Raw genomic sequence first — 22,051 nt, 5'->3', positions numbered from 1 at the left:
CAGTGCACATCTGCGCCTTCCGCTCCAGGGAGACCCTGGCTCTGGACTTGCATGGAGTGGAGCACGCTCTGCGTCTACTTTGCTTTCTTCGATATGGAGTTCTGCCTGCCTGGTTCCTAAGAGACTGCAGACTCCGGGTGGGAGGTCTGCAGACCCCTGCCTGGGTGGGAGGTGCCTGCAGGCCACGGACCTTTGGCGAGTTTTCTGTCGGGTGAATGAGTTCTGCGGGTCAAGAAGACCCTCTGGACTTGATTCATGGCGCTTTGCAAACATTTATGAGGCTTACTCCTTGGAAGAAAAGTTATGACCAACCTAGATAGCATATTCAAAAGCAGACATTACTTTGTCAGCAAAGGTCCGTCTAGTCAATGCTATGGTTTTTCCAGTGGTCATGTATGGAAGTGAGAGTTGGACTGTGAAGAAAGCTGAGCGCAAAAGAATTGATGGTTTTGAACTGTGGTGTTGGAGAAGACTCTTGAGAGTCCCTTGGACTGCAAGGAGATCCAACCAGTCCATTCTGAAGGAGATCAGCCCTGGAATTTCTTTGGAAGGAATGATGCTAAAGCTGAAACTCCAGTACTTTGGCCATCTCCTGCGAAGAGTTGACTCATTGGAAAAAACTCTGATGTTGGGAGGGATTGGAGGCAGGAGGAGAAGGGGACAACAGAGAATGAGGTGGCTGGATGGCATCACGGACTCGATGGACATAAGTCTGAGTAAACTCTGGGAGTTGGTGATGGACAGGGAGGCCTGGAGTGCTGCAATTCATGGGGTCGCAAAGAGTTCGACACAACTGAGCAACTGAACTGAACTGATGGGGCTCCTCTTGCAAGTCTCAAAAACAGAACTAAAACAGTCCTGGGCACCGGTGCCTTTGAGTTTCTGCTTCAAGTTTGTAGTGAGTTTGGCAGTACTGGGGCCATGATTTAGCTTTGTAACTTTGTGGTAAGGTGTACCTTTTTGCCTTAACTAATTTAAGAGGATATCAGTTAGCAGCACCCAAAGAACTTTGGCCAACGCAAAAAAAAACAAGGAGAGCAAAGGTGTATGGAAAAGTGACTAAACATTTTTCTAACAGATAGCTAAAGTGATTGAAATTATTTTTTAACAGATGGTTTACAAAGTTTGATCCTGCTTAATCTGAACAACAATCAGCTTACTTGGATTCCTCAAGAAATTAGCAGGTAATTTTATTATAATGAGAGATGGTTACTTTTCCCCCCCTCAGCTGCTGTGTCCCCCCACCCTGGTTGTTAGAACACTGTATGCCTAGACTCAAGTCCTTGTGAGATTTATACATAGCAAAGAGCAGTCGAAAGACTGAGGCAAGCCGCTAAGTTTAAGCAGATGGTTCTTTAAACACTTCAGAGAAATGAGAAACCACAGGATTTGGTAGTGTTTTTAAGTATAAAAGTGAGGGTTTGAAACAGTTCTAAAGTTGATTGTTACTGATTTCCTAACTGTGGGGTTCTTGGAGCTTGCTCTGCCATAGAACTGGGGACTTTACAGTAAAACATTTTCAGCTTGATGGAATAGGTAATGTGAAAATAAAGGCTTTAAAATCAGTATGTCATTTTCATGAAAAAAGCCTCGCATTTTATTATCACTCACATTTGCATGGACAGGCTGTTGTTAAAGGGGCTTTCTGGAGCCAACTGAGGGCCTTGTCCTTCTGTTGGCAGAACACCCTCTTGGGCTTTTCTTCTGACTGTTAGAGAAACCTTTAGGGTTACTTTGGAGACTCCTTATTGCCTGTTGAACAGAAACAGATGTATTACAACATAAAAACATCCAGATTTTTGAAGGAAGAATCCAAAACTATGAATAGTTCTCAACAAAAGGCTTTTCTGCCTTACCTTATTCCAATTTACTTGTCCATACCTCTACCCAATGTATTTTTCCAAGATAGATTTTTACAGAAAAAGTAATGTTTTAAATAAAAGCACCTAGAAAAATATTTGAAGCCATCTCATTTCTGAAGAAAAGGAATATTTATAGTAATAAAATGCCAATAGTTGTCTTCTTTTTCACTCATTGAGTTTATCAGTTGGTTTATATGTTGGTGATGTAATGAAAAAAATGACTCTTTGGAAGATCTGGTGAATTAGGTTCAGGTTGTAACTGTGCAAATAGCCTTATGACATTAGCCAAATATTTTAACTGTCTTGGATCTTGGTTTTCTCATCTCTAATAACTAATAAATAATTAATAAATTTTAAATAGAGACTTTGCAGTCTGTGACCCTGCTTTTAGTTCTAGTAGGTTTGGGTTTTTTTTATACTACTCCTCTTTAATATTTTAATATTTAGAGTTTTGCCCGTCTTTTTAATTTTGAAATACTCTTCTCCCATACCTTTAGAAATTACTTCTTAACCTGGTTTATCTATTTTTCTGCTCTTGCCTTCTCTGAGTGCCTTTTGGGAGGGGATCAGATGTTCATATTTCTCAAGAATCTTTCCATTGGCTTCCTGTCTGTCTCTTTCTGCCCTTTCATTTTTGTTCTTTCTGTCAGTCTCGTCTATTCATATGGCTTCCACAGTTGAGATCATAGAGTCTTTCCATAAATCTCTTTCACTTTCACTATTATCGTAAGCTCCAGGCCCCATTTATAACTCCCTAGAAATGGCACCTCATTGTGTTATTTTTTTAACACCTTTGAAGTGAAGTGAAGTCACTCAGTTGTGTCCGACTCTTTGCGACCCCATGGACTGTAGCCTACCAGGCTCCTCTGTCCATGGGATTTTCCAGGCAAGAGTGCTGGAGTGGATTGCCATTTCCTTCTCCAGGGGATCTTCCCGACCCAGGAATCGAACCTGGGTCTCCCGCATTGCAGGCAGATGCTTTACTGTCTGAGCCACCAGGGAACACCTTTAGAGCATTATAAATCTTCATTCTTAGCTTTGCAAGAATAAATTTGAATCTTGACACTGTTTTCTGATGGTTAAGTTAGACAAGTTATTCACTGCCTCTGATCTTTTATTTTCCTCATTTCTAGATTAAATGTAACAATTCCAACCTTAAGGTTGTGCTGTTGATTTTTAATGCACAAGTACAAAATTGGTGTTCAGTAATGCTTTTTTTAGCTTCCCTGGTGGCTCAGAGAATAAAACGTTTGCCTGCAATGTGGGAAACCCAGGTTCGATCGCTGGGTCGGGAAGATCCCCTGGAGGAGGAAATGGCAACCCACTCTAATACCTTTGCCTGGAAAATCCCATGGACAGAGAAGCTTGGTGCAGGCTACAGTCCATGGGGTTGCAAAAGAGTCAGACATGACTGAGTGACTTCACTTTTCACTTTCAATGCTTATTTCTTCTGGCTTCTTTATTCAAAATAAACTTAATATTTTCTCAAGGGAAATATTACTCAAGGCATATTTACTATGCCTCCCTGTTGCCCTAATTTTTTCAGGCCAAGTTCAAAATGTTGGTTCTTCCAAAGTGCTTATGAACCTCAGGTACTGTATCTGCAATTACAGGCTCAAACATGAATCCTTTTCTCACTGTTTGTTGGTATCTGCTCTCCTTATTTTGTGTTTCTAAGATCTCCTTCTAGACCATGATATATATAAGGGTAGAATTTGTGGTCAACCTGTCTTTGCATATTTCACAGCATCTAAGTGATACAGAATATATGATCTATATCTAAATCTATCCCTATCTATCTATATCCATATGTGTGTATATGGCATTTGGCCTCTGGCTTCCTCTTCAGTATAATTACTAATAAAGTACAAAGACTGAAGACAAAATTTTCTTTCTCTTAAATCTAGGTTGTGAGTACATAAAGTACTTTAAACATGAACTATCTGATCATAAAATATCTTTAAAAGTTAAATTACAGTAAAGGCTTTTTTTTTTTTTTTAATCCTCAAATGATTCATTGTAGTTGTGAACACTTGACTGGAGAAAAGCTCAGATGAGCTACAAAAAATATGAATTGATATGTGGCTCTGATAAATGACACATGTACATAAATGTACAATGGACTTCCTTATTCTTGTGAATTTCATTCATATATTTTGTTTATTTTTTAGATTAAAAAATCTTAGATGTTTGAGTATAAATCATAACCAGCTAGCCAGCATTCCTAGAGAACTTTGTTTCCTTGAGAATCTTTCTGAACTTCAACTTAACTACAATCAGCTTGTGTGCATACCCAAAGAAATTAAGTTCTTGGAGAAGCTCCAGAAGCTTCTTCTGGCCAGAAACAACATTAAATCTTTGCCAGAGGTAAGCAAAAGATGGAACCAGATTTTCTTTTGTTGAAGAACTCATTACACCATGATAGAGAGCAGTTATAGACTAGATTAGGGTGTCTGAGTACAAGCCATCATTTGCTTTCCCTCTGATTATATATGATTAGTTCCCAAATCACTATGACAAAAGAAGGTTATAACTTGGATTTTTTTTTTTTTTTACAAAGCTAGACTTTGTAAATAAAAATACAAAATGCTTTAATTTGATTTTCAGACTACCAAAGAAGAATTCTTTTAGTATAAGTATGACCCAAATATTGCATGGGACATACTTCAACATTTTAAAAATCTCATCTTTTTTGTCTGAAACTTAAATTTAAGTGAGTCTCCTGCATTTTTATCTGGCAACTTTGTATAGAGCACAAAGTATAAGTACTTTTTGATTTTGGAATATATTCTGGATATCTTCCATTTTTCTTTTATATCCACTGTCCATCCTTTTCCAACCTAGTTTTCTCTTCTGTGTCTGGGAGACTGACTTGTATGAGCATCAGTGAACTCCTTCGTCCTCTGATTTCCTATAGGGTATGTTCAGTGAGAGGCAGTGTCAGGAGGTGAAAGGGCAGGAGAAGATTGAGTGCATGCATGCACACTTGCTCGGTCGTGTCTGACTCCTTGTGACCCCATGGACTGTAACCTGCCAGGCTCCTCCGTCCATGGGATTTTCCAGGCAAGGGTGCTGGAGTGGGTTGCCATTTCTTCCACAAGGGATATTCCTAACCCAGGCACCAAACCCTCACCTCCTGCATAGGCAGGCGGCTTCTTTGCCACTGAGCCCCCTGGAAAGCCCTAGAGACTGAGTACCAGATGGTTTTCCTATGGGGCTGTCTCTAGAATGTTGCTGTGAGTTGCCCGCATGCCTCTCTGGAGGGTCATAGCAACGTCCTGTGATCATCAGAACATTGTCGTGTGAGCATTGTTACATTCCCTTGGCTCTTTAGACCTGTGGTGTTAAAGAACTCCCTGCTGTTGCTAGCTTTTGGGAACTTTGTAGGTTTAGGGAACAACCTTTCTTGGCTTGGAGAACCTTGTTGGTTTCCCTAAACCCTGTCAAACTTTTATAAACAGTGACTTTATTAACCCCCCCCCCCCCCTCAATTTTTCTAGTTTGAGAGTACTGTTTCTTGTTAGGAACCTGTCAACAGATTTACCTTCCTTATTAGGCAAATTAGAATTAATTTGATAGGAGGAAAGGCATGGTGTGCAGTAAACTGAGGAATAAAAATAGATTAATTCCTACTATTTCACTTTTCTCTAAAGAAGATGTTTCCTTTAAAAATTCTGTGCACACTGTAATATGATATGGAAAAATATACCAAGTTATAGGCTATAAATAAGTGTGTTTCAAAAATTTATTCATATATTTCTTAAAATCCTACTTAGTATAAACAAGTAAAATATCTTGAAATTATAGAATAAACCTGTTAAAAGCATGTCTCTTATTTGAAGGAAAGCAACAGCAGCAGCAACAGGATCATCATGAAGCATTATGTTATTTTGTGTTTATAACAACTTTGTCATATATCTCTTATTAAACTCATTTTAGAATAAAGATCAGGGTGGTTATGTGACTCAAGCATAGTTTGAAAAGGTCAAGGAAGGATCTTAGATTCATGCCTGTCTAACGTAAAAGTCCATATTTCAAATCAATAGTCTTTCTACAAATTTATAAACCCTGAAGCTTTTAAACCTAAAAAAAACTTGAAGGCTAGTAAATCCTGTCCTGAATTATCATGCAAAGAATGCCTGTAATCATTTATATCCTTGTAAGTTTAATATGATTCAGTCTATCATTGGTTTTTTTGGTCTGTATTATAAATGATAAGGCATTGCAGAAAATAGTCATTTGTTTTGATAATGAGTGTATTGTGAATCATTTTCTGATCTGTTGTAAATCATGTGTATGTCTGCACACATGTGTCTGAATGTATATGCCCATCCAGTCCTGTTGGGCATGCGCTAGACTAACGGATTTCCTTTATAAGGAAAGGGTTGTGTCAGCTTATTGCTGCGCAAGAGGTAGTTGTGAAGTAAGTGCCAGTGGAATTATGTCTGTTTTCTGTCTCCCAAAGATTCTTTCTATTTTAATGATAGAAATGTCAACTAAATGCTCATTATCTATTAAACCCTTTAGTGAGCACTTTCTGATTAGTAATTTGTTTAATTCATTCAGTGTCCATATTGAAGGTCAGTTCAGTTCAGTTCAGTCACTCAGTCGTGTCTGACTCCTTGCGACTCCATGGACTGCAGCGCGCCAGGCCACCCTGTCCATCACCAACTCCCGGAGTTTACTCAAACTCATGTCCATTGAGTCGGTGATGCCATCCAACCATCTCATCCTCTGTCGTCCCCTTCTCCTCCTGCCTTCAATCTTTCCCAGCATCAGGGACTTTTCAAATGAGTCAGCTCTTCACATCAGGTGGTCAAAGTATTGGAGTTTCAGCTTCAGCATCAGTCCTTCAGTGAACACTCAGGACTGATTTCCTTTAGGATTGACTGGTTGGATCTCTTGCTGGTATATTGAAAGTAAGGTTTCCATTAACGTTTCCGTTTTAGAAATGGAGAAGCTAAAGTACAAAGATTAAGAAATTTGATATATAGTAAGTGTCAGAGGTGAATTTGAGCCTACAGATATTTACTACAAATAGTCTAGTTCTTGGCTACCATGTTATGTTGCCGTGAAGTGGTCAGAGGAAATGGAGAATTCAGAGAATCTGGTGCTTCATTCGTAGTGATTTCCTTGGGGAGAGTACTGATCAGGTAATTAGGAAAGGTGATCAGCCTCATCAAGTTTAAACTTACAAGAGATGTTTATGATGCTACATATTAGATTTGTAAAAACTCTCTTTCTCTCTTTTGTTTCCTGACACAGGGACTTTGTGATCTTTTCAACCTGAGAATTCTAGACGTAGCTGGAAATGTTATTCAGATGTTTCCATCAGGAGTAAGTAGAGTCGACTTGTATTATAATTGAAAAATAATTTTGTTTATTGGGAATAGAAAAAATAGCGTCAGTCGCTCAGTCATGTCCGACCCTTTGCAACCGCATGGACTGTAGCCTGCCAGGTTCCTCTGTCTCCCTTCTCCAGGGCATCTTCCCAATCCAGGAACTGAACCTGGGTCTCCCACGTTGCAGGCAGACTCTTTTCTGTCTAAGCCAGAGGAAATCCTCTGTGAAAAAACAGGCAGCCAGTAAAACCTCTGGTAATTTGAACCTTGAATTAATACGAATAATGGAAAGATTTGCTTTGTTCTAGAACTTCAGAACTTGTTCTTTCTTATTCCTTCCTTTGTGTTCTGTGCTTGCTGAACTTGTTTGAACGGAGTGAACTCTGATTGTTATCATGAATATTTTAATAGATTATCTATGATTGTTTTTTTAAAAAAATCACATACTGTTTTTGGTCACTTCAGACTTTTTCAAAATATTACTTTCCAGAGTATAGATTTTTATCCCTTGCAGTTGAGAGTCCCTTAGACTGTAACATCAAACCAGTCAGTCCTAAAGGAAATCAGTCCTGAATATTCATTGGAAGGACTGATGCTGAAGTTGAAGCTCCAGTACTTTGGCCACTTGATGTGAAGAACTGATTCATTAGAAAAGACCCTGATGCTGAGAGCTGGTGATGGGGAAGCCTGGTGTGCTGCATTCCATGGGGTCGCAAAAAGTCAGACACGACTGAGTGACTGAACTGAGTTCGTCCAAAGGAGATATTTATTAGTTACTTTTAAGCCATGGACAATGAGAAATGCACTTTTTTTCACTTGGAGATGAATTTTGACTTTGCTTTAAGTAACTGGTCTTAGCAACTTGTAACTTTTCAGAAATAAGCTATAGTTTTTCATGTTGGAGTGAATGTGTTTCCACTTCAAGGTAGTAATTAGAAGCCCAACAATCCAGGAGGTATTCAATAAATAGTTGTTGATCCATTACTTTTTCTGATTAATCAATACAAAATTGAGATTATCATCCTTTTTACCCTCTGAGTGATATTTAGTAAAGCTTATCATTTTAACCATTTTTAAGTGTATAGTTTTAAGTCACTATATATATATATATATATATTCATGTTGGTGCAGCTCCATTATCACCACCTATCTCCAGAAGTTTTCTATCCATTCCTCGCTCCCTCTAACCCCTGGCAACCAGCATTCTACTTCTTGTCTCTGAGAATTCGAGTACTTTGGGAATCTCATATAAATAGGATCATACCATATTTGTCCTTTTATGACTGGCGTATTTCACTTAGTATAATGTCTCCACAGTCCATCTATGTCTTAGCTGTGTCAGATTTTCTTTTTTATGGCTCCAATAATACTCCATTATATGTAATGCATATGCATTAAATGTATATATATATTTTGTATTTTCATTCGTCTGCCCACAGACAGTTGGATTGCTTGCCCTTTTTGGCTATTGAGAATAATGCTGCTGTGAATATAGATGTACAAATGTCTGCACAAGTCCCTGCTTTCACTTTTGGGCATATACCCTGCAGTGGAGTTGCAGAGTCATATTCCATATTTTAATTTTTTTTAAGGAGTTGCCAAACTGTTTTCCAAAAACATACAGTTTTGAATGTTTAATAAGCATTTGATATTAATACTGACCCTGCAAATCCTACAGGATTTTATTTCTCCTGCTACACGATATTATCCATGTCTTGGTATGACTCTTCTTCTGCCCTATGATACCTGCCTTGATTGCCAAAGCCGCCCATGTCTTCTCTGGCACCTCTGTGGTTCGTATGTACCACAAAATAGAACAATACTTTTCAAGTTGGTCTTCTCAATAGACTGTAATCTTCCAAAGGAAAAGGGTTCTCTTTTTTCCCTTTATACCAGCAGAGTCTTGAATTTCAATCGAATGCATGTGTGCTAAGTCACTTCTGTCATGTCTGACTCTTTGTGACCCCGTGGACTGTAGCCTGCCAGGCTCCGTGGGGAGTCTCCAGGCAAGAATACTAGAGTGGGTTGCCATGCCCTCCTCCATGGGATCTTTCTGACCAAGGGATTGAACCCATGTCTCTTATTATCTCCTGCATTGACAGTTGGACCACTAGACTACCTGGGAAGCCCTTGAATTGAATAAATATTTGTTAAACATATAAATAAAAGTAATTTTCTTTAACTATATTCAGTATTTGACTTAGTAGTACCATGAATTCAAAGTTCCTTCTATAGTGATACTATAGTTATAATTTTGCTGTTTTAATAAAACACCATCCCATTAATTTAGGATAATTTTGAAAGAATATGACTTAGTGTTGCATTTGGAGCACCTATTTCAGAATTTTCTGGGAGCATTGAAGTAAAATATTCTGTGAATTCATCTGAGGTTTGGTCCAACTAGTCCAAATGAATAGAATTTTCCACATTTGAGAGATAAGGCCACTATTGTGGTAAATGATGAACACAGAGGATGAACCAACCCTTGGCCATTCAGGTATGACCTAAATCAAGTCCCTTATGGTTATTCAGAGAAAGTGACATAGATTCAGCCTGATAGAGTGTTTGAAGAACTATGGATGGCGGTTTATAACATTGTACAGGATGTGATGACTGAAACCATCCCCAAGAAAAAGAAATGCAAGAAGGCAAAATGTTTGTCTGAGGAGGCATTACAAAGAGCTGAGAAAAGAAGTGAAAGGCAATGGAGAAAGGGAAAGATATACTCAACTGAATGCAGAGTTCCAAAGAATAGCAAGGTGAGATAAGAAAGCCTTAAGTGACTAATGCAAAGAAATAGAGGAGAACAATAGAATGTGAAAGACTAGAAAATTAGAGATATCAAGGGAAGAGTTCATACAAAACTGGGCACAATAAAAGACAGAAATGGCACGGGCCTAACAGAAGCAGAAGAGATTAAAAAGAGGTGGCAAGAATACACAGAACAACTGTAAAAAAGGTCTTAATGACCCAGATAACCACAATCGTGTAGTCACTCACCTAGAGCCAGACATCCTGGAGTGTGAAGTCCAGTGGACCTTAAGAAGCATTACTATGAACAAAGCTAGTGGAGGTGATGGGATTCCAGTGGAGCTATTTCAAATCTTAAAAGATGCTATTAAAGTGCTGCACTCAGTATGTCAGCTAGTTTAAAAACTCAGCAGTGGCCATAAGACTGGAAAAGTTTAGTTTTCTTTCCAATTGCAAAGAAGGATAATGCCAAAGAATGTTCAAACTACCATACAATTGAGCTCATTTCACACGCTAGCAAAGTAATGCTTAAAATCCTTCAATCTAGGCTTCAACAGTATGCGAACCAAAAACTTCCAGATGTACTAGCTGGATTTAGAAAAGGCAGAGGAACCTGAGATCAAGTCGCCAATATCTGTTGGATCATAGAAAAAGCAAGGGAGTTCCAGAAAAACTTCTGCCTCTGCTTCATTGATGATAATAAAGCCTTTGTGTGGATCACAAAAATTTTTAAAGATATGGGAATACCACACCACTTCACAGGCCTTCTGTGAAACCTGTGTGCAGGTCAAGAAGCAACAGTTAGAACAGGACATGGAACAAAGGACTGGTTAAAATTGAGAAAGGAGTATGTCCAGGCTGTGTATTGTCACTCTGTTTATTTTAACTATATGCAGAGTGCATCATGTGAAATTCTGGATGAAGCTGGATGAAGCTCAGGCTGGAATCAAGATTTCCGGGGGAAATATCATAAACCTCAGATATGCAGATGACATGACCCTTATGGCAGAAAGTGAAGAGGAACTAAAGAGCCTCTTGATGAAAGTGAAAGAGGAGAGTGAAAAAGCTGGCTAAAGACTCAACATTCAAAAAACGAAGACCATGGTATCCAGTCCCATCACTTAATGGCAAATGAAAGTGAAAGTGAAAGTGAAGTCGCTCAGTCATGTCTGACTCTTTGTGACCCGGTAGACTGTAGCCTACCAAGCTTCTCTGTCAACGGGATTCTCTAGGCAAGAATACTGGAGTGGGTTACCATTTCCTTCTCCAGGGGATCTTCCCGACCCAGGGATCAAACCTGGGTCTCCCGCATTGGAGGCAGATGCTTTAACCTCTGAGCCACCATAGATGGGGAAAAATAGCAACAGAGACAGACTATTTTCTTGGTCTCCAATATCACTGTGGATGATGACTACAGCCATGAAATTAAAAGACACTTGTTCCTTGGAAGAAAAACTATGATAAACCTAGACAGCATATTAAAAAGCAGAGACATCACTTTGCCGACAAAGGTCTGTATAGTCAAAGCTATGGTTTTTCCAGTAGTCATGTATGGATTTGAGAGTTGGATCATAAAGAAGGCTGAGTTCCGAAGAATTGATGCTTTTGAATGGTGGTGCTGGAGAAGACTCTTGAGAGTTGCTTGGACAGCAAGGAGATCAAACCAGTCAATCCTAAAGGAGGTCAGCCCTGAATATTCATTGGAGGGACTGATGCTGAAGCTGAAGCTCCAATACTTTGGCCACTTGATGTGAAGAGCCGACATATTGGAAACAACCCTGATGCTGGGAGAGACTGAGAAGAGGGTGACAGAGGATAATATAGTAGGATGGTACACTGACTCAATGAACATGCGTTTGTACAAACTCTGGGAGATGGTGAAGGATAGGGAAGCTTGGCCTCCTGCAGTCCGTGGGGTCACACAGAGTCAGACATGACTTAGTGACTGAACAACAGTATGGTCCTATTACCATTTTCTTAATTGTTTTGGGTTTATTTTGTGTAGGTCTTTTCCTTCTCTTGTGTTTTGTGCTTCGAGAAGTTCCTTTAGTATTTGTTGCAAAGCTCATTTTGGTGGTGCTGAATTCTCTTAACTTTGCTTGTCTGGAAAGCTTTTGATTTCTCCATCAAATCTGAATGAGAGTCTTGCTGGGTAGAGTATTCTTGGTAGTAAGTTCTTCCTTTTCATCACTTTAAGTATATCATGCCATTCCCTTTTGGCTTCTAGAGTTTCTGTTGAAAAGTCAACTGATAATCTTATGGGAGTTCATTTGTATGGTATTTGTCCTTTTGTCCTTGTTGTTTTTTATATTTTATCTTTAATTTTCATCATTTTGATTACTATGTGTCTTGGTGCGTTCCTCCTTGGGTTTATCCTGCCTGGGACTTTCTGTGCTTCCTGGACTTGGTTGACTGTTTTCCTATGTTAGGAAAGTTTTCAGCTATTATTTCTTTCAATATTTTCTCAAGTCCTTTCTCTCTCTCTTTTGGGACCCCTATAATGTGAATGTTGGTATTTATAATGTTGTCCCAGAGTTCTCTGAGGCAGTCTTCATTTTTTTCATGCTTCTTTCTATATTCTGTTCCGTGGCAGTGATTTCCACCGTTCTGTCCTCCAGGTACGTATCTGTTCTTCTGCATCAGTTATTCTGCTATTGATTCCTTCTCGTGTATTGTTCATCTGTGTTTGTGTGTTCTTTAGTTCTAGGTCTTTGGTGAACATTTCTTGTATCTTCTCAATCTTTGCCTCCATTCTTTTTCTGAGATTCTGGATCATCTTCGCTGTCATTTTTCTGAATTATTTTTCTGGAAGGTTGTCTATCTCCATTTCATTCATTTGTTTTTGGGGTTTTATCTTGTCCTTTCATCTGGGACAAAACCCTCTACTTTTTCATTCTGGTTAACTTTCTGTAATGTGGTTTTGATTCTCGCCACTGAGGGATTGCGGTTCTTGCTTCTTCTATCTGCCTTCTGATGGATGAAGCTAAGAGACTTGTATAAGCTTCCTGATGGAAGGGACTGTTGGTGGGAAAAACTGAGTCTTACTCTGGTGCACAGAGCCTGCTGAGTAAAACTTTAATCCAATTCTCAACTGATGGGTGTGGTTGCACTCACTCTCTGTTAGTTGTTTGCCTCTGTTAGAGACAACCCAGCCCTGGGGTCTACTGGCTCTCTGGTAGGGTTAATGGTGACCTCCAAGAGGACTTATGGCAAGGGGCCCCTTCTAGGCCTGCTGCTGCCAGTGCCCTCATCCCCACAGTGAGCCCCTACCGACCCACACCTCCACAGGAGACCCTCCAACACTAGCAGGTAGGACTGGTTCAGTCTCCTGTAGGGTCATGACTCCTTTCCCCTGGGTCTTAGTGCACACAAGATTTTGTTTGCCCCCTCCAAGAGTGGAGTCTGTTTCCCTTTGTCCTGTGGACGTCCTGTAATCAAATTCCATGGGCCTTGAAGGTCAGATTCCCTGGGGATTCCCAGTCTCTTGGTTGGATCCCCAGGCTGGGAAGTCTGACATGAGACTCGGAACCTTCACAGCAGTGGGAGAACTTCTTTGGTATTTATTGTTCTCCAGATAGTGGGTTACCAACCCAGCAGGTATGGGATTTGATTTTATCGTGTTTGCACCCCTCTTACCATCTCATTGTTGTTTCTTCTTTGTGTTTGGATGTGGGATACCTTTTTTTGGTGGATTTCAGCATCCTCCTGTTGATGGTTGTTCAAAAGCTAGTTACGATTTTGGTGCCCTTTCAGGAGGAGATGAGTGCCTGTCCTTCTACTCTGCCCATCTTCAACCAGAAGTGATGTAATCTCTTAAACATGTATTCGTCAGCCAATCTAAGCAATGGAGAGGTTTTTAGCATGTGATTTTAAACAAGGATATTAATAAACACTTGTATCATAACATTGTTGGGTAAGTATTTGACACAATAGCTGGTGCGTAGCACATATAGAATGAATGAATAATTAAATTAGAAAATGTATATAAATCCTTTACTAATGCTTGGCACATGCTGGATATTAAATGTTATTTTCTTTTCATTTTAAAGTTTGGTCTGAGCTATCTGCTGCTGAAACTATACCAAATGTAGGGATGTCTTTCAAAGCTACGAGAACACCTGAATGATTCTAATGTGCACTTTGTAGGGTAACCACCGTTCTTTGTGCAAGGGTAAATACTGTGTTAGCAGCACAATGTTTTGGGCTATTTTCCTCTACAGATCCATTGACATTCTCTGGCCTACCTTGGTTAATCAACAAAACAGTACTAATCAGCTGTCTCTCTGAAAGAGTTCCTTCTTTCCCTAGATCCTCACCTTTGATTCTCTGTTTATTTCTGTCTCATCCTTTCCCCCCTTCCTCCTGACTCACTTGGTTTCTGATTGTCGCATGAGATCCCTCTGAATCCATTGTAAACTGAATTCGCCTTTTCTTAGATGCTTTACACAACTGGTCACCTACTACTTATCTTGATGTCATTTATTTCCTTGAATACTTTTAATTTAAAATTATTTCTCTGTTTATAGCTCTGTTTATATGTATATATTTTTCATTGAAGTGTAGTTGGTTTACAGTGTTGTGCCAATCTCTGCTGCAGAGTGACTCAGTTATAGATATATAGACATTCTTCTTTTATATTCTTTTCCATTGTGGTTTATCAGAGGATATCAAATATGGTTCCGTGTGCTATTCAGTAGGCACTTGTTGTTTGTCCATCCTATATATACAAATAAAAATATAACAATATATAATAATAGCAATATAATGATCATTTACAGCTGCTAATTCCACATTCCTAGTCCTCCCCTTGCCCAACCTTTTTCCCCCTTGCAACCGCGGGCATGTTCTCTATGTCTGTGAGTCTGTTTCTGTTTTAGTAGATAGGTTCATTTGTGCCATATTTTAGATTGCATGTATAAGTGATGTCACATGATATGTTTTTCCCCTTTCTGACTTACTTTACTCATTATTTTGATAATCTCTAGCATCCATGTTGCTGCAAATGGCAGCATTGCATTCCTTTTAATGACTGAATAGGACTCCCTTGTGTACATGTGCTACATCTTTATGCATGCATCTGTCCGTGGACGTTTAGATTGTTCCCATGGCTTGGCTATTGTGAACAGTGCCACTGTGAACACGGGGGTGCATGGGTTTTTTCTGAATTACAGTTTTGTCTGGGTGTATGCCAAAAATGGGATTGCTGGATCATATGGTCATTCTATTTTTAGTTTTCTGAGGAACTTCCACACTGTTGCATCCATTGACATTCCCACCAATAGTATAGGAGGATTCCCTTTTCTCCACACCCTCTCCAATATTTGTTCTTTGTAGACACTCTAATGGAGAAGGCAATGGCACCCCACTCCAGTACTCTTGCCTGGAAAATCCCATGGACGGAGGAGCCTAGTAGGCTGCAGTCCATGGGGTCGCGAAGAGTCGGACACGACTGAGCAACTTCACTTTCACTTTTACTTTCCTGCATTGGAGAAGGAAATGGCAACCCACTCCAGTATTCTTGCCTAGAGAATCCCAGGGGCGGGGGAGCCTGGTGGGCTGTCGTCTATGGGGTCGCACAGAGTCAGGCACAACTGAAGCGACTTAGCAGCAGCAGCAGCAGCAGACATTCTAATGATGACCATTCTGACCAGTGTGAGGTGGTACATTATTGTAGTTTTGTTTTGCATTGCTCTAAAAATGCAATGCTGATTGATTTTAATCTATTCCAGTGAAAGCATATCTTATATTCCCTTGATTCCAGACCCTTGCCTGATATCTAGTAGATAGATCCTGGTTTAGTGTCACTCTTGGCTTCTTATTTGTCTAATTTGTAAAGCCTAAATATTTCACAAATGTTCCCAGTGCCTTTTGTTGTTTTACTTTTTTTGTGCTTCATCCAAAGTCAAGTGATGATAGCCATTTTATATTTGAATGATTCTTATAATTTCCAAATCAACTCACTTGCCTTCAGTAAAATTATACCCATGTATGAGCAGTTATTCACAGATATGTTCACATACATACATGGAGGTCATTCAGCTTTGGATTAAGACAAGTATTTTTGTGAAATTGATTGTACACTCAGAAAATTGTTCTATATAGTTTCAACATGTCCATGACCAGAAATGTCCTTGAGTGGTGACTTTTGTACAGTTTTGTGAAAGGAACTTGGAAAAATGAAATTATGATGTCAGTCTAGTACCAAAAGTTCTATCAAAACTTTTGAAACTCTTGCAAGATGATTAAAAATAACCTAAAAGTGAAAAATGATACTCAGGGAAATGTTCATAAAGCTATAGACAAGGACATCTCCAAATATCTCCATATTTTAATGATTTGTTTTGAAGTATTTTGAGTATTCCACTTTGCTCAAATAGCCATGAGACATTCCAGTTATCTACCTCCATCTTCCTTGCTTTTCTGCCTCTATTAAATAGCAGCGTTAGAGATCCACTTTTTTCCTGTTCAGTATCTATAGTTTATCTTCTGTCTAGGCTGAATGTTAGGAAACGCTGTACCCTATTCTTACAGCTTATTATAGCCTCTCTAAAATTTGACCTTAATTTGAAAATAGTGTATTTTTCTTTGGTTGTCGGTGGTTCAATTTATTAGGAGTGTGTGTGTGTGTGTGTGTATGTGTGTGTGTTAGTTGCTCAGTCATGTCCGACTCTTTGCGACCTCATGGAGTGCGTAGCCCACCAGGCTCCTCTGTCCATGCAAGAATACTGGAGTGGGTTGCCATTCCCTTCTCCAGGGGATCTTCCCAACCCAGGGATTGAACCCGGGTCTCCCACCTTGCAAGCAGATTCTTTACCATCTGAGTCACAAGGAAGGTAAAAAAGCTTACAGGGGTGATATTTTAGTCATGCAGCGAATATCCAGGAGTGTGTTGAGTAGTGGGCACAGCACAAGTGATAATTATAAGACACTGGCCTCTTCTGAGAACCTAAGTTCTACAGGATGGCTGTTTTATAAGGGTAACAGTAGAGCCTACCAGGATATATGGCCTACAGGCCAAGGAGAACCAAATATGATATACTAGAACTTTTGAATTTATCCTATGGACATAAGGGAACCTTGATAATTTTAAGCAAGGATGTATTATGAATAAGTTCTCATTTTAAAAGATTACTTTGGGAGCAAAAGTGCAATATATGAACTGTTGCAGTAGTTCATATAAGATGAAGGCCTCAATCAAACCAGGGAGATTAGTGGCTGGGGCAGGAAGCAGGAAGAAGGATGGTGCAGAGGTGCTGAGGAGGTGGGTGGGATGGGGGATGAAAAGAAAGGATAAATTCCGGAAGTTTTAAGAAGGTAGAATTGATAGAATAGGAGGTTGATGACAGAAGATTTGATGTGGGTAATAAGGAAAAGGAATGAAGAAAATATGGGAGAAATGGATTCGATTCTTGAATGTTAGAATTTATGGTGACTGTGGGACTCCCATCTGGAGATGTCCAGAAGACAGCCAAATATTTGAGAATAAATATTACTCAAGTCTTATAAATGTGGTCAACACAGTCAACTTAGGCTCAAAGTCCCTTGATTCCTTGACTTTGATGCTCTTTTCAGGTCTTCGCTTCACCATCACATCACGTCTGTTCAGCTGCTCTCAGTGTGAAGAATTAAGAGTCCAGTTTGGCAGTTTGACCTCTGTTTTATTCCATGGTCAAGTTCTCTTGTTGCTTTATCGCGGTATCTTTCCTTTGAGGTCACTGAGACTTCATGTCCCTCCACACTGCCTTTTACTTTCAGTCCCTCAAAACTTTGTATTGTTATTTCTTTTTCTATCTGGTCCAAACGCCAAAGAACCCAGTCCAGTTCACTTATGCTTTAGCACGTCTGAGCTCACTCCCTGCTTTCTGGTGTATCCTTCTGCAGATTCTCAGTGCATCTGGACTGCTGGGTTCCACAGGAGCACACAGCCTATGGGCAGGGACTGCTCCAAATGTGTGGATTCAGTGGGTCCCTCAACACCCCTGTATAATATTTTTGCTTGTACCATGCCAGGTTCCTTTTCTAAAACCTATAGCATATCCCATACTGTTCCATACTTTTCCCACATTAGCAACTTGCTAATAAATAACTTCATAACTCAGTTAGCAGATGGTCTTATTCTCTATTTCAAAGGCAAAATTGAAAGGATCACGTCTGACTCCTTTACATCCAATTCCACACCTTCAAACTTATTCATGTCTGCATCTTTTCTTCTAGCCATAGAGAACAGGATAATTCAAAAATGTTAATATTCAAAGGTCTTTCTGTGTCCTTCACCTGAGCATTACTCTTTCAATTATTCTTTCTCCTCTAAATTAATCTCTCCATGTTGGTACTTCTACATGATCAAGTCGTCTTTATGTTAAAAAAATAAAACCCCTCATTTGAACCTTCATTTTCCTCCAGCTGCAAATACCCTTTCTAGATAAGAGGGTCGGTGAATGTTTATGACCTTGTACCTCTAAACCAGGGTTTTCTCAACTTCAGCACCACTTTGGGCCTGATAATTCTTTGTTATGGGGGCTGCTGTATATATTATAGGATGTTTCTCAGCATCCCTAATATTTACTAAATAGATGCCAGTAATACTGCGCCTCCCCGACTTGTAACAATGAAAAATATCTGTAGACCCTTGAAGGGGGAGGGGAGGGACAAAATTGTTCCATTTGAGATTAAAGTCATGACAGTGTTTGTTCAAGCAGGTCTATGCAAAGAACCTCTGAACAGCTATAACAGTATTTTATTAGCAGGAGAGATTATGCTATTGGAGTGATGACACTAGCAAAGTATATTGTTGTATTAAAAAGTTAGACTGACAGGAAGGGCTTCTGAGCTGGCGCTCTTGGTAAAAAACCCGCCTTCCAATGCAGGTAGATGTAAAAGACACAGGTTTGATCCCTGAGTCAGGAAGATATCCCGGAGGAGGGCAAGGCAACTTATTCTTGCCTGGAGAGTCCCAAGGACAGAGGAGCTGACAGACTGCAGTCCATAGGGTCAGACAGAGTCAGGCACTACTGAGGTGACAGCATGCTTGCACTGACAGGAAGCCCCATAGTGCATGTAGAAACAGGGTATTAAAGAATGCTGCTCTGGGAATATTCAGAGCGGACACTGAGACATTGTGTGACTTCAGGTTGCTGAAATTTACCTGCTACAAAACATATGTTAATGACTTTCATTATTAATTATTTTCCTTTCATTAATTTCTTTCTGATATATTATGTGTAGTAAGTTAGCAAGCTGGATAACTCATTACCATGTTTAATGGAAGAATAATGACAGGGTTTGAAGGAAGAAAAAAATGATCCCTAAAGAAAAATATATGCTCTTTGGACCATGGTCAGCTTTGAAATGAGGTTCACATCTGTTAATGCTTTTGCATATCCCAAGATACTCGTTTGTATCAGTTTTTTATAAAAAGACTGAGTTTAAGTATAAATAATAGAATGTTATTCTCCAGGACCAGAAGGAAGAAAGGGTGATTCCATTAAGCACAAGAAGTGCTCTTTTCATTTTAGCACACCCAGCACTTACCAGGGGCTACCATTGGATTCAACTCTCTGGGTTCTCCTTCTTGATGGATACCAGAGGAAACTAAATTAAGAAAGACAGAATGTCTAAAGGTGATTCCAGTGAGGTCTTGAACCCTGTATTTTATTTTAAAATCTTGTCTATGTTGTAGAAATTTCATGAGACTTTTGAGACCTGATGACATGCTGCCCTGGAGAGATGTATTAAAATCAATTATTTTTTTAAACCCTCAGCTGAAATCAAGGAAGTATCTCTAATTCTTTCATAAGTGTGAAGTGCAGTGGTGTAATGGCACTGGTCCTGGCTCACAAGAGTCAGTTTTCCACATCTCTTCCCAACTCTGTTCAGTGGCTGGAATCAGCCATTGTAGGAGAATTGACACCTTCAAATCGAAACAGGCCACAAATCAGAGCTTCTTTTTCCTTTCCAAAGAACCATTTTATCTGCACACCACTGAAGGCAGGTATTATTTTCCCTATCTCACAGTCTCAGAAAAGTAAATCTCTAAATTAGTTTAATTTTAAAAACCACATAAGTTCTTGGGAGTCAAAGCATAATATTAATATAAGAGAATTCCCTATTTTTCTATACGAAGCGTAGAATCCAGCTGAATTTAGGTTTTCTTCAAAGAAGATTTAATACCCTTGTGAATTGTATATTTTCTTTTTTTTTTTTTTTTAATTTTCATTGTGCACAACAGGTAAATCAACTGTACTTCAATAAAATGAGATTTTTTTTTGATATTTCTCTATTCCCCTTACCTTCCTCCCTGATCATAAATAAATGAATCATAAGACAGTATGTGATACCTAGATGTTGGTGTGTATTAGAGTGTTATTTTTCATCATGCATGAGTGCGTGCTAAGTTGCTTCAGTTGTGTCCAACTCTGCAATCTTATGGATTGTAGCCCTCCAGGCTTCCCTGTCCATGAGGATTCTCCAGGCAAGAATACTGGAGTGGGTTGCTATGCATACCTCCAGGGATTTTTCATCATCTTGGTTCCTAACAAACATACTAGTTGCAAACTGTACCCAGCATTTGATTAATTAACCCTTATTTCATTAATAACCAGCTCTATGATCCTGAACAAGCTTTCTCAGCTGTCTAGTTTGGGGGATGCCACCAATGACCTCTAAAGTCATTGCCATCCTTGGTAACATGGTTATGCTTCTAATAACTTGAGTATGCCTTGCTGTTAAAATCCTAATATGGAATATAGATTTTAAATAAAGTAATATTTTTTAAAAATATTGATAAATATTTAATTATTTTAAATTTTAAAGTAGACTTTTTAAAAAGTCTAGTTTTGTTGACAATGGAGGCTCCGAAGTGAGGTTTATTTTGTTGTGTAATGAAGTTTTTTATTTTGTTTTTGAAAGTTTCAAGATTTGAAGCTGAAGGAGTTCTACTGTGAGGGAAACCCACTGTTCCTGAAGTGGCCAGTTAGTGCTATAAAACAGGAGGACGTCTGGAGTTTACAGGTGAAGCCTTATGTCATTCACACAGGTCTTCGAGCTAAAGCCATGATTTAAGTTTTAAAGAGTTTTCTTCTAAAGCATTCTTACCAAGCCAGCAAATGATTAATACAACCATAATCCATTGGCATTGTGGACCCTAGTCATAATCTTTTTGACTTGATGCAGAATCCAATGTGATCCTATCTGATTTCCAGAGTGACCACATTCAGAGACGTTTTAAACATTTTGTTGGGTCAAAAGAGAGGAATTTGTGTTTGCTTTAGCGTCCATGCATTTTTTCAGTATTATCTAAAGATATATTTGATTTGTTCTTACTGGGGTCTTTTGCCTCTTCCATCCCCTTGTCATTTATCCCCATTCCTAGGGGATGAAAGAATAAGATCCAGAAATTGTGTTCCCTTTAGTCAAAGAAGTCGGTGATATTAAAAGAAGGAATAGGGAAGTATACTAGAGGACAGGCTGTGTATGTCTTTTGGTGATAGACACATCGAAGACTGCAGATTTTACCACATTTGAGTATGAGTCTCTATTGTGAATGTGGATTTCTCAGGTCCTTTTAGCTGAACATGCAGAATTGTCTTAAAACGTTCAAGTATTGGGAATGGTTCAAGTTTCTTGACTACAGGAAACAATAATGGTTTAGTTTTTTTTAAAAAATAACATTTTCCCCTTATTGAACAAGTAATATATGTTTAATACAGAAAACTAGAAAATACAGATGAGCGAGGAAGAACATATTAGTTATAATGCCATGTGTGTCAGTCACTCAGTTGTGTTCAACTCTTTGCGATACTGTGGACTGTAGCCCACCAAGCTCCACTGTCCATGAAATTCTCTAGGCAAGAGTACTGGAGTGTATTGGTATTTCCTTCTCCAGAGGATCTTTCCAACCCAGGAATTGAACCAGGGTCTCCTGCATTGCAGGCAGATTCTTTACCATCTGAGCCACCAGTTGAAAAATTATTTAAAAGTAATACAAGCTTATTTAGAGAAATCAGAGAAAAGGCAATAAAAATTCATAAAAATACTCAAAAATCCAGTGTGCAGAGATACAGTCACTGTTCTAACATTTATTTTGCTAGAACTTTT

The 22,051-nt window shown here is 39.1% G+C and overlaps 2 protein-coding genes across 3 annotated transcripts in view; both read left to right on the top strand.

Moving 5' to 3' along the window:
• LRRC69 (leucine rich repeat containing 69) overlaps positions 1–22,051 on the top strand; it is a 92,600-nt gene that overhangs the window by 32,789 nt on the left and 37,760 nt on the right. The window contains exons 3-6 of the mRNA XM_027973239.3: positions 1,112–1,184; positions 4,034–4,229; positions 7,128–7,199; positions 20,864–20,965. Of these exons, the coding sequence (XP_027829040.2) occupies positions 1,112–1,184; positions 4,034–4,229; positions 7,128–7,199; positions 20,864–20,965 (443 nt within the window). The remainder of the gene's footprint in view (positions 1–1,111; positions 1,185–4,033; positions 4,230–7,127; positions 7,200–20,863; positions 20,966–22,051) is intronic.
• SLC26A7 (solute carrier family 26 member 7) overlaps positions 7,125–22,051 on the top strand; it is a 215,392-nt gene continuing 200,465 nt past the window's right edge. The window contains exon 1 of one of the 2 annotated variants that reach the window (XM_042254498.2): positions 7,125–7,199. The gene's annotated coding sequence lies outside the window, so the exon portion shown is untranslated. Of the gene's footprint in view, positions 7,200–20,863; positions 20,966–22,051 lie in introns of those variants that run through there. The other variant, XM_060393519.1, reaches the window with a different exon arrangement.

Source organism: Ovis aries, chromosome 9 (genome assembly GCF_016772045.2).
Source record: "Ovis aries strain OAR_USU_Benz2616 breed Rambouillet chromosome 9, ARS-UI_Ramb_v3.0, whole genome shotgun sequence".
Classification (NCBI taxonomy): Eukaryota; Metazoa; Chordata; class Mammalia; order Artiodactyla; family Bovidae; genus Ovis; species Ovis aries.
This window is presented reverse-complemented; position numbering and strand designations above follow the sequence as displayed.